Raw genomic sequence first — 12,811 nt, 5'->3', positions numbered from 1 at the left:
TTCCATGTGCCAAAAAGCACAAACTTTTATGATCAAAAACCAAAGAGATAAGGCAGGTCCTGTTTAGCTTTTGATCAAAACTGCAATAAATGTGATATCTCAGGAATCATCTCTTTAATAAACTAGGAAACATAATCGATTTAATGACCCAGGAAATGCTTCACACATGATCCGTCTATGAACACTGTTTCCAGCCAAATGCTTCACATACATGCAGCTTATAACTAATAATTAAATGAGTGTAGCAGCTTAATGTCCTTTTCAGTCAATGCTTGTCCATGTAAGACTTTATAAAACTAGCAGCATTATTTTCTCTCTAATAACATTAAATGACGGAGCTGATTCACTGAGGGAAGCTGTGGAAAGTGTCTCTGGAGCTCACAGTGGTCATTAATCAAAACAAACTCTGCTAGTTCCTCTATTCCAGCATTTTAAAGAAGCAGCAGAGGACAACCAGCACATGGGGCATTTAAAGTAGAAGTTTTATAGATGACATATCATAGATCATATGTACGATATCGCCACTCTGTGCCTTTTATCATTAACACTGTCAGCAGACACAACCTGAGGCTGCAGTATGAACTACTGTATATACCTCAGAGTCTTATCATCATGATTGTGATTTTGTGTGTAATTACCCTTTAAAAAAATCAATCAGCGATCCAGACTGTGAACAAACAAAGTGTCTTCTTCCTTGATGTCACGTTTTAAACCAGCTACTCTCTCACCAGCTTCCAAATATCATACAAGCATTAAGGGCTGTTCACACTGAGAACGATAATTATAACGATAACTATCAATGTAAAGTTTTAAATGTCGTTCTTACTCGAGTCCACACCACAACGATAACGATAGAGGAGAACGATATTGTTGGAATCACTTTTAGAGCAATTTGATGAACAATAAAAACACTGACTGTCAATCAAACTTCCTATTTATTTATTGTAATGCAGCTTTGCTCCTCTCTCACCACGGACTATAAACTGGAGCAAGACGACAGAGGTGATTTCTTTAGAGTCTCTCTTTATTATACAAAGATGCTGTAGCTTTGTTCTCTATTATAATGTAATATAATGGATCTTTGTAAGCCGATCTGTGCTCATACTGTGTGTTACTGCTGCACTTTTACACACCAAGCTTCAACATCTGCTGCTGGTCAGTTTGGTCTGTAAATACTGAAACATCACAGCAACTAGAGTCTGAAATACTTCTGATCAACACTCTGTTAGCTGGATCAACAACAATAAATAATATGAAGGCTGAATGTTTCTAACACTGTAGTTCTCTGCTTGTATCAGGATATTATGGACAAAGCTGCAAATCAGTGACTGTTACTGTAATATTTAAATCTCTGAATGTGATATCATCCACTATTAGAGGTATGTGATTGACAGTTTTGTTAGTTTTTTTTCTATTGCTGTACTTTGTGTTTCTGTTACTTGTTGCTCTATGTGCAATATTTTAATGCAAATCACTCTGTGCTTAAATCTGTAACATGCCGTCATTATCATGGCTTTTAATAAATTGCTATAATATATTTGACCAACACTGCAGTTGTTGTTATTCTCATTATTAATATTGTTTTTAGAGTTTCCTCTGTATGTTTGTGTATTTGATGTGAGCTGGTGTCTGAGGACAAACTACACATGTTGGTTTTTGTTGGATGAATTTATAGATGAAATCAAATCTGATGTCAAACCAAAAATGTTTACATCATTTTGGCAACAGCTGTCTCTGTGACGTCATTTGAACACGCCGGAAAAAAGGGGGTACGTACTGAGAGGAAAGTGTTGTGTGTTGAATGAGAAAAAGGACTTCCTGTTAAGGAGGTCTCATCTAGCAAATAAAAGCATGACCAGATGAACATTGAAGTCACAGAAACATTTAAAGGAGCAGTCTGTAGAATTGAGTGTAATCTAACAGAGAGGACTTTGCAGAAATGCAGTATAATATTCATGTTTTAATGAGTGTTTCATCACCTGAAAATAAGAATCACTATGTTTGTGTTACCTTAGAAAGAGCCTTTATATCTACAGAGGGAGCAGGTCCTCTTCCAAGGAGTTTTGTTCCAAACACAAGCTCCAGAGAGGGTAATTTACTTCTCTCACATGTTTTGTTGTTTCGGTGTTCCTACACGCCTGAAGGGGTATTCAGTTGCAATCTGCAACCTCACCACTAGATGGCACTAAATCCTACACACTGGTCCTTAAAGATTCAATGAGTGTTTAAATGCACAGTTTGTAGGAAAGGCAGAGCTTTTACCACCAGGTTAAATATAAAGAGAATTCATCTGACAAAATATCAAATATATTATATAATCTGTATGATGATTATCATTTATAATAAAAATACAAATATTTACAACAACAATAAAACTACTACTACTACTAATAATAATGATAATAGTCATACTGGCACTACAACAACTGCTCCTAATAATAACGATGACAATACAACAACAACTACTACTACTACAAATACTAATACTACTACAACAACAACTACTACTACTACAAATACTAATACTACTACTACAACAACTACTACTACTACTACTACTACTACTACTACTACTAGTAGTACTAGTAATAATGTTATTAAATAAATATTGACAACAACAATAAAACTACTACTACTAATAATAATAATGATGATACTGCTACTACTACTACTACTACTACTACTGCTATTAATGATAATAATAATAATAATAATAATAATAATGATAATGATCATACTACTATTACTAGTGCTATTAGTAGTAATATTAATAATAACGATATTAATAATAATGATACTACTACTACTACTACTAATAATAATAATAGTAATAATGATAATAACAATACAACAACTACTACTACTACCACTAATAATAATAATAATATCAATGACGATGATGGTACTACCAATAATAATCCACTAGATGGCAGTATGCACCTTAATGTATTTCCCTGCATAGAATATCCTTTTACTCTGAAACTCCTGACCGGATGTGCTGTGTGTCTGTAGCTGTTCGCTTCACAGAGGCTCTTAAAGCTGAGCTGGCTGTTGGGCTGTTTGGGTTTTATTCCTGTCGACGACTTTCTCCTGAGCGGACACCACTTACAAAAAGAAGATATATCTCGGCATTAACACTCACTGCACCAGTCTACTATCCAAAAATACAACTACAGTCAACGATAAAAGGACTTTCAGCTGTTGAAAATGGACCCCGCCAGTCAAGGTAAAGTGTGAGGCTAGCATGTAGCTTAGCATAGAGTCAGCGATACGTCAACTGTAGAACAAACTGAGACTGTGAATAGTTATTAATTAAGCTGTAGTTAAATATATATGTTGCTGTCATAATTTAACATGTGTGTTTTGTGTGTGTGTTTGTTTTAGTGGTAATGAGTTGTAACAGAGGGGAGAGGGGGGATAGGACGGGCCCCGGTGTTACGGTTTAACTGGTGACCGTGTTAACTGGTTTTACGGTTCAACCAGTGTTACGGTTTAACTGGTGACCGTGTTAACTAGTGTTACGGTTTAACTGTTAACTGTTAACTGGTGTTACGGTTTGACTGGTGACCGCGTTAACTAGTGTTACGGTTTAACTGTTGACCGTGTTAACTGGTGTCACGGTTCAATTGGTGACTGTTTTAACTGGTGTTACGGTTCAACTGGTGACCGTGTTAACTGGTGACTCTCTCACATTACATTACATTATGTGAGGTGACACAGGGTTCCCACGGTCATGAAATTCCTGGAAAAGTTATGAAATTAGAGGAAAAGTCTTGTCCTTCACTTTTACCATGTCACAAATTAGTACATTCATTTGATATGAGTATACTAATCATCAATTTCTATATTTAGCTTTTTAATATCTTCTCATTTGTGATTTGGGGCCAAACGCTTCCTCTGGGATGTAATTGCAAAATACACCAGTCATTTAGTCAGATAAAAGAGTCAAAACACAGAATACAGGAAATTACATCTACTCTGTTAAAGGACCCCCAGACCCCCTCCCATTCCTACCCACATTTCAAATGCGTCCATGCATAGTCATGTTTCTTTCCTTAAAGTACAAACTGAATAGAAATGTCTCAATCTCGCTCCAAGTTTTTCTGAACAGTTGACAGCTCTGGTTATAATGTTCAACAAAAGCCTCAACAAAGCTCTCCAACTGAAACAGATGGACCACCATATCCACATTTGGGATGGGTAAAAACTCGATACTGTGCCCTATAGTTGCTATGTGGGCCTACCTTTCTCACATTACATTACGAGAGGTGAATGAGTCCCTCTGAATATTTATACTTACATAAATCATTAGATATTAAAACAGATTATTGTGTCTTTTTAAAAAGGATTAAACTACAATCAAAGGCTTTTTTATGAGAAAGTCATCAGTCAACACGGTCACCAGTTAAACTGTAACACCGGTGGTGGGGTATAAGTGACAGGCACAGGGACAGAGAGGAGAGGAGGGCGGATCGTGTTACTCATGTTAACTTCCCGACACAATTTAACCTGAGCTGACTGTGAAGGCTGTGATTCATCCAGGAGGCGAAGAATAAAAAGAGAGAGAGAGGAAGAAGAGAGAGAGAGAGAGAGAGAGAGTTTTTCCTCCTCTCTGTGTAAGGCTCCTCCCGCCAAGTTTCACAAACCGAGAGCCTGTAAACAAAAAACGCTAATTAAGTGCTAACAGCAGAGGTGGAAGAAGTACTCAAGATACTTTTATTTCAGGGAAAGCACCAACAGAGTAACGTAGAGAAATACTCCATTATAAGGTAAAGTCTGACTTAAGTACATAGTAAAATGTAGGTAAATACTGCAGTAAAAGTACACAAGTATTAGTCAAAGTGCTGCAGTAAAAGTACATAAGTAAGTAAATAACAACAGAAAATGGTGAAAATGTTGATCACTGTTTCTCAAAGCCCAAAAATATTCAGTTTATTGTCACACAGGATCAAAGAAACCTCAAAAGATTCACTTTCAAGAAGCTGAAATGAGAGAATTTGGATTTTTTTTTTGTCTTAAAGAGTGCCGATTATCAAAGTAGTAGTAGCGATTAAATGTAATAGTAATAATTGATTAATTGACTCATAATAAAACCAGAGATATTAAAGGATAAAACAGCATGGCAACATCTTTATTTAACACTATTTATGAAGCTTCACCAATGATATGTGATTATATTCTAGTTTGTTGCTTTCAAGAAGTATTTAATTTAACTTTACTGCAGATTTTAACAGCAGGGAAAGGAGGCATTAAAGCTATTTTGATCATAATAATGAAACAATACCACAATATTTATGTCACATTATTCATCTCCCAGCCATCGTGACTCCATGTTCCCTTTGGCGATGTCCTAATGAGCCTCTCTCTCTCTGTCTCTCTGTCTCTCGTGAGGCCTCGATCGTGTGCTTCATTACAGCGAGCGACCGTGATAGACGTGTCACGGCCTATCAGACTTCCTGCGCCTCACGATCGTCGCTTGTTAGGAAGTGATTAAACGTTTCTCCGTCTTCAAGAATGACAAACTGGGGGGGGAAAAGTAAAGTAGGGCAAGTCTGTCCAATTAAGACCCTCCTCGCTGCTGTTTCTGTTACCGTTACCGTTACTGTGCTGTGTTTTTTATTTTTAAAAGATGATGCTGTGATGAGACCTGAGAGGAAGGGGTATTTGATGTGACTTTGCTTTTTTTTTTTTTTTTTTGATGTGATAAATTATTTAGTTTCGCTTTTGACAAGTCTGCTTTTAAAAATAATCTAGTTTATACATCATTATCAGCTGTGAAATGGACCAGAATGAATTGTAGAAGCAAGGGTTGGATTTCAAAATAAAAGGCGTGGCACATGTCATACTCGCCGCTGTGCTCGCTGCTTTGTCCCACAGCATGTTGACCTTTTTTTTAATAAACTAACCTTTGATTAAAAGCAGAGGAATTGTGGGAAATGTAGTATATTACTGACTGAAGCAGAGCTGATATCACTAAAAGTATCTGAGGTTTTTTTTTTCCTTATTTAGTCTCAAATCCAGGATCCTCTTGTCACTCTGTAGCCTGTTGACGGCCTCCTTCCTCCTCTTCCTCCTGCTGCTGCTGCTGCTGCTGTTGTCTTTGTGGGTCGGTCTGAATCATTCTCCACTTAAATCAATATATCTTGAGGGTGGAGCCGTCGTATCTGTCGCCAGCTCGTATCCGGATGTTGTCGCCTAGACTCTGGTTCACACAGAGTCACTGGTGCTACCTGCAGATAATACTACTACTACTACTACTACTAATAATACCAGATAATGCTAATGCTAATAACAATACTCATAGTAATAATAATTATAAGTGCCTGTCAAAGCACTTAGGGATGTCTTACAAATACACATTAAAAAACAAACAATGCAAAAAGAAACTGGCATGGTTTAGCTCCATCTTCAAGAAAAAATATATAATAAAAAAATTAAAATTAATATGTTTTAGTGGTTTAGCTCCATTGTCAAGCTTCATCTTTAAGAAAAAAATAAATAAAAAAAATAAAATGAATTAAAGTTGATGTGTTTTAGCTTCATCTTCCAGAAAATAAATTTTAAAATAATAAATATTTATATGTTTTAGTGGTTTAGCTCCATCTTTGAGATTCATTTTCAAAATAAATAAAAAATAATATAATAAAATAAATATAAATCTATGGTTTAACTCCACCTGGAAGTTTTTTTTTATGTTTGTTCATATCTTCAAGCTTTACAAATGAAAAATGAAACAATTATAAAATAAAACAAAAATCTATATGGTTTAGCTCCATCTTAAAAAAATAAACACATTAAAAAATAAGGAGAAATTGAATGTTTTAGTGGTTTAGCTCCATCTTCAAGATAAAAATAAATAGAATAAAAATCAATTAGGTGTAGCTCCATATATTATGTGTATACAGTAACTTATATAATACTGATCATGGTCTCTTGCTCGTCGTACTTAATCATAAATACAGAAGGTTATCTGCTGTGTTTGTTGTGTTGTACAGATTTGTTTACAGCTGACTGAATTAGTGAATAGCGGAGCAGCAGTCAGAGCTTTTTTTTTTTCCTCCATGCTTTAACGAACATGAAGATTTAACTACAAGAAGCTAAAAGTGAACTCGAGTGACTCCGCTCCTCCTCAGATTGAATCCCACGCTCTGATACACCGGCTGTTCTCTGGCTCTGAAGTGGGCGTGCTGTGTTATTGTTAGCTCCTTTAGCTTTGATAATAGCTTCGCCCGCTGACTAAACGTTGCTAGACTAGAGTGGCATAACGTCTATTTTTACCCACCTCCCGCCGCCCCTTGACGTTTCAGGCAGCGGGCTCAGGTTGGTCTTTTCTCTCCCTCGATGTCGTCTCAGTCTGTGCCCGAAAACAATGATAATCTTCAGGTTGAGTGACGCAATATGATGCACTGTTCCCTCCTGAAATGATGACAGTACACATTTCAATCTTTCTTGGGTACATTTAAAGCTTACTCGAGCCCTAAAAAACAAATCAGCTCAGCTCTGAATGTGTTTTTTTATATTCCATCACATTTTGTGGCCCTGATTTCAGAAAGTGAAAGATGTCGTTTATCTCAGATGAAGGGATATCGAGTTACTCTCTCAGGGTGCAGTCGGACTCCTGACTCAGCTAATTACCACTTTCACTTCCTGTTGGATGTCTCCCGCTGGCAACAATAGCCCCTCTTCCTTGTCTCGCTTTAAGTGTGTGTGTGTGTGTGTGTGTGTGTGTGTGTGTGTGTGTGTGAGTGTGTGAGAAATAGATACTGAGAGGCTTTTAACACTTCACCTCCACTAAAGTGTTGCAGTTGATATCCTGCCTCTCTAATTCACTCCTTTCCTTTCCTTGCAGATATCAACCTGAACTCTCCCAACAAGGGTCTCGGCGTGGATCATTCGGACAGCATGGCCGACGTGCCGGTGGAGGGAGCGGTGGCGAACTCGGTTAACCCTCTTCCACCGGGTCTGACGGAGGAAGAGGCCGAGGAGCTCCGCACCGAGCTCATGAAGGTAAAGAAGATCCCCATACGTCCGAAACATGGTGTCACTAATCTAGAGAAATACATTTTCTAGTTTCATGCAATCCAACACTGCAGCTCCCAATGCAGGTATAATATAATAAGAGTCGAGGAAGGAAGGGAGGAAGAAGGAAGGAAAAGAGGGAAGGAAAGGAAGGAAAGGAAGGAAAGGAAGGAAGGAAGGAAGGAAGGACGGACGGACAGGGGAAATGAGGAAGAAAGAAGGAAAGTAGGGAGGGAAGGAGGGAGAAAGGAAAAGAGGGAGTAAAGAAAGAAGGACAGAGTAAAGAAGGAAGGGAGGAAGGTAAGGGGGAGAAAAGAAAGAGAGAAGGAGGGAGGGAGGGAAGGAAGGAAGGACGGGAAGGAAGGGAGGAAGGAAAGAAAGAAAGGAGGAAGAAGGAAGGAAAGGTGGAAGAAGGAAGGGAAGGAGGGAGGGAGGGAGGGGAGGGAGGAAAGGAAGGAAAGACGGGGGAAATTAGGAAGGGAGGGAGGAAACAAGGAAAGAGGGAGGGAGGAAAGAAAGAAGGACAGAGTAAAGAAAGAAGGAAGGGAGGAAGGTAAGGGGGAGAAAAGAAAGAGAGAGGGAGGAAGGAAGGAAGGACGGGGGAAAGAAGGAAGGAAGGAAGGAAGGAGGGAGGAAACAAGGGAGGAGGGAGAAAGGAGTAAAGAGGATAGTATATAATAAGGAAGTAGATATAAAACATGAATGAACAGATCTAAACTCTTCATATGTGTGTTTCAGGTGGAGGAGGAGATCAACACCCTGCGTCAGGTTTTGTCGGCCAAAGAGAGACACGCTGCCGAGCTGAAGAGGAAGCTCGGCCTCAGCCCGCTCAACGAACTCAGGCAGAACATCACCAAGAGCTGGCAAGACGTACAGACCTCCAATGCGTACGTATTCATCCTTTTATTAAACACAATGATGATGAACAGATGACACAGAAACACACTGGAAGTACAGATTGAGGAGATCAGTCTTAATTTTTAGGCTTAATCGTCATAATTTGTCCTCAGATGTCACATAAAACACTCCTGCTTCACTTCTGTTTCACTAGATTTTGGTTCTTTAAGTTTTACGATCCAGTACAGTCGTATATTTCACTTTATGTTACGAGGAAAAGCGTTAATACTAGGGCTGTCAGCATTAACGTGTTAATTGCGATTAGATTAATGCAATCCATAATGCGTTATTTTTTTAATCGCGTTTTAATGTTGCAAGCCTTTTTGTCCCTTCTACTCCCCCGTAGACGGCTCCTCTAGCTGTAGCGCTATGCTTTGAAGTGGCCTCCTGCAGTAAACCTACCGCGCTGATGGAAAGTAAGAGAGCTACTGGACTTTTGAACGGCTTGTTTAACTTTAAAACACTTCCAGACGCTTCAGTTGACAAGTCAAAAGTAAAATGCAACCTGTGTCAAACGGAGTTTAACTACCACCGGAGTACGTGGAGTTTGAGTTAGCACCTCCACGCTAAACACCCAGGTGCAGCCAAGCCAGCCTCAGCTCCACCAAAGGACCATTTTGGAGTGTGGGAGTCGCAGCAGAGCCGTGATTGATTCCCAGTTAAGACACTCTGGTAAGAAATGCTTTACATTATGGGCTTAAAACTGCCTTCAAATGGAAAATAACAGGATTTAAACATGCAATTCAAAACGCCATTAAACTATGGAAATTCTGCGATTAATCTCGATTAAAAAAAATTAATCATTTGACAGCCCTAGTTAATACCCAAACTAACTGTCAAAAAAGAGGAAAAAAGGCCAAATAAACCGTACTATAAGTAGAAGCAAACTTTATTTCAAACACATCTGTAGGTCTATATCAATACTCTAAACATAAGACATACTATAAAGAGCAAAATTACAATACAAGGACAATAAAATGCAGTGTGTGTAATCATATATAGCTTAAAAAAAGCACCTTTTGAACCCTAACATACTTTTCAGGGTCAAATTTGACCCATTTTTACATTTGAGAGCTGTAAAAACACCATAAACACATTTATTTAATCTGTAGTGTTCCCTCATGTGACACCAAATATACAAAAATCAAAATAAAATGCTTTTTTTGTGTAGCTAATACACATTTTTATATATGCAAATGTACAAATATGACTTGTTTTTATTAAGAAAATTCAAAAATCAGCATTTAAGCATATTGTTGTATTCATAATTTAATCATAAATGTTCTCCTGGATCATAAAATAGTGATTGGGAATGTTTTTTTAAATGAATGATTAATCAAACATTTATTATTATTATTAATGGTGTAGAGATGAATTATGAGTCAGAATGTAAAGGGTTAAAAAGAATCAACCTACATAAGATATTTTAGTAAGATAGAAATAATAAGAAACAAAGATTTGAACTCTTCTAGTTGAGTTCTGGGAAGCAGCCGAGTCAGATTAGAGCCTTTTAAAAATCCATTTGAACAAACATCTCTACAACAACACGTTACTAACTGACCGTTGACACGGCGACGCCTGCAGACGTTACTCCGACAGAAACAGCGTTATCTAGAAGAAGCAGTTGAATAATGACTCATCCTGTGGTGACGCATCCGAGAGGGCTCCTGAAGTCTTTAGATTATTTTCTGCAGAGGTTTGCATTATACGGAGAGATTGTTTAAAAAAGAGAGATAAAAGAGAGACGGAGAGTTTAGCGGAGGTGAAGGTGCAGAGTCGTCATGTGATTTAGACGGGATTGACTGAGAAGAATTAGTAGAAGAAGAATGAATTGCAGTGCTCCAACTTTTTTAAAATTTGAAGATGCACTAGTGCTGGGTGGTATGACCAAAAATGTATATCACAGTATTTTTCAAAATAAAAGCGGTTTCACGGTATATGATATTTTTTTTTTCATGCATAATCAGCTGTTCACAACATCTTCTACTGGTTGAGAGAGGAACTACTACTCTACTGAAGCAGATTGATTTAGGATGGATTATTTTACTGTCATGATGAGTCAATATTAGTAATATCAGAGCTGCAAACACTTCCTGTTTCTCCCGTATTTTAGACTCATCTCCCTCGGCTCTCCCGTTTTGTCTTTTCTCCCGGGAATCTCTCGTAATTTAAAGCCCCAACTTTGTTTGATAATAATAATAATAATAATAATAATAATAATAATAATAATAAGAGCACAATAACAGAGGTTTTATTTTGAAAGCTTAGACAGGAAGTTGAAACACACAGCAAAATGTTTTAACTGTAAATAAAAGTGCAGGCTGGAAAGAGTTTCCAGCCTGCGTCAGACGATGCTGAGTTTACTGACTAATTATCAAAAACCAGGATGTGAAGCGTTTTATTTTGAAAGCTTAGACAGGAAGCCACCGCAGCTCCATTACTTTGACAGAAACTGAAACACACAGCAAAATGTTTTAACTGTAAATAAAAGTGCAGAGTTTCCTGCCTGCGTCAGACGATGCTGAGTTTACGGACTAATTATCAAAAACCATGATGTGAAGCGTTTTATTTTGAAAGCTTAGACAGGAAGCCACCGCAGCTCCATTACTTTGACAGAAGCTGAAACACACGGTGAAATATTTTAACTGTTAATAAAAGTACAGAGTTTCCAGCCTGCGTCAGACGATGCTGAGTTTACTGACTTATTATTAAAAACCAGCAGGATGTGATGCGTGAACTATCGTCATGGTAACTCAACCGGCAGGCAAACATCTTCTGCTGTTTGTTGAGCGGCAGGAAGCGCAACACTGAAAAGGGTCCCGCCTGAAACATATCTTTCACTTTTATGTTTTTTTTGACATTTTTAGTCGTCATATTTATAGGAACAAATGTTTAGTTCTGTATTATTTATATTAAATTAAATGGTGATATTAATTATTTGATGTGTTTTCTAAGAATCTTACTCTTTGAGTCACATTTTATTCAATATGAAGTCCGACCTCATTGATTTGTTTTGACTTCACAGCTTTGACTCCTGACTCTTGAATAATATTGACTCTGACTCATTCAATTAAAGGAATATTACTCACTAAATGATCAGATTTCTTAAATGTATCTACTCATAAATAATATTATGAGTAGATATATATATATAATCTGTCCTCTTAGTCACCAACAGTATAAGAGTTAGTGATGAGCAATTCAAAAATATATTACAGTGTATACATGAACAGAATATACACAGTTATTAAGGGTGATATAAACACTTAATATACTTTTATCAGACTTCAACTGACTCATCTAAATATTGAGAGTTCAAGCATCTTTAAAATACTATCAGAGTATTAATTGGCATTTAAAAGCTACTTATTAGTGTCATGATACTGTTTTTATATATTTTTAAATGTTAATATGTAGGAAAGTATTTTTTCTAGGAAGTCAGACGCATAAGGGAGAGAATATAAATCCTAAAATATCAAATTAGATTGTATATTATGGAGCTTTTCCACTACACAGTTCCAGCTCGGCTCGTTTTTTTTTGCGTCTCCACTAGGGACAGTATCTGGTACCTGCTACTTTTTTAGTACCTGCTCTGCTGAGGTTCCAAGCGAGCCGAGCCGATACTAAATGTGACGTCACCAGACTGCCGGCCGCTGATTAGTCAGAAGAGTTGTCGCTGGAAGAGTCATGAGTCGTCCCACACAAGAATCAAACCCAGCATTTTTAAATACCGGCAACAGTGTTACGGCCATACGCCTCAATTTAGTTGCTTTGTGTGTGACAGAAAGACACATACAGCAGCAGCAGCAGGAAGGAAGGAAGGAAGGACAAAAGGACAGAAGGAAGGAAGAAAGGACAGAAGGAAGGAAGAAAGGACAGAAGGAAGGAAGGAAGG

General features: G+C 37.6%; 1 protein-coding gene across 2 annotated transcripts in view; it reads left to right on the top strand.

Moving 5' to 3' along the window:
• The first annotated feature begins 3,030 nt into the window (after positions 1-3,030).
• tpd52l2b (tpd52 like 2b) overlaps positions 3,031-12,811 on the top strand; it is a 38,168-nt gene continuing 28,387 nt past the window's right edge. For both annotated transcript variants that reach the window (XM_053316905.1, XM_053316904.1), the window contains exons 1-3: positions 3,031-3,226; positions 7,850-8,007; positions 8,758-8,906. In XM_053316905.1, the coding sequence (XP_053172880.1) occupies positions 3,208-3,226; positions 7,850-8,007; positions 8,758-8,906 (326 nt within the window). In that variant the 5' untranslated portion in view covers positions 3,031-3,207. The remainder of the gene's footprint in view (positions 3,227-7,849; positions 8,008-8,757; positions 8,907-12,811) is intronic.

Source organism: Scomber japonicus, chromosome 4 (assembly GCF_027409825.1).
Source record: "Scomber japonicus isolate fScoJap1 chromosome 4, fScoJap1.pri, whole genome shotgun sequence".
Classification (NCBI taxonomy): domain Eukaryota; kingdom Metazoa; phylum Chordata; class Actinopteri; order Scombriformes; family Scombridae; genus Scomber; species Scomber japonicus.
This window is presented reverse-complemented; position numbering and strand designations above follow the sequence as displayed.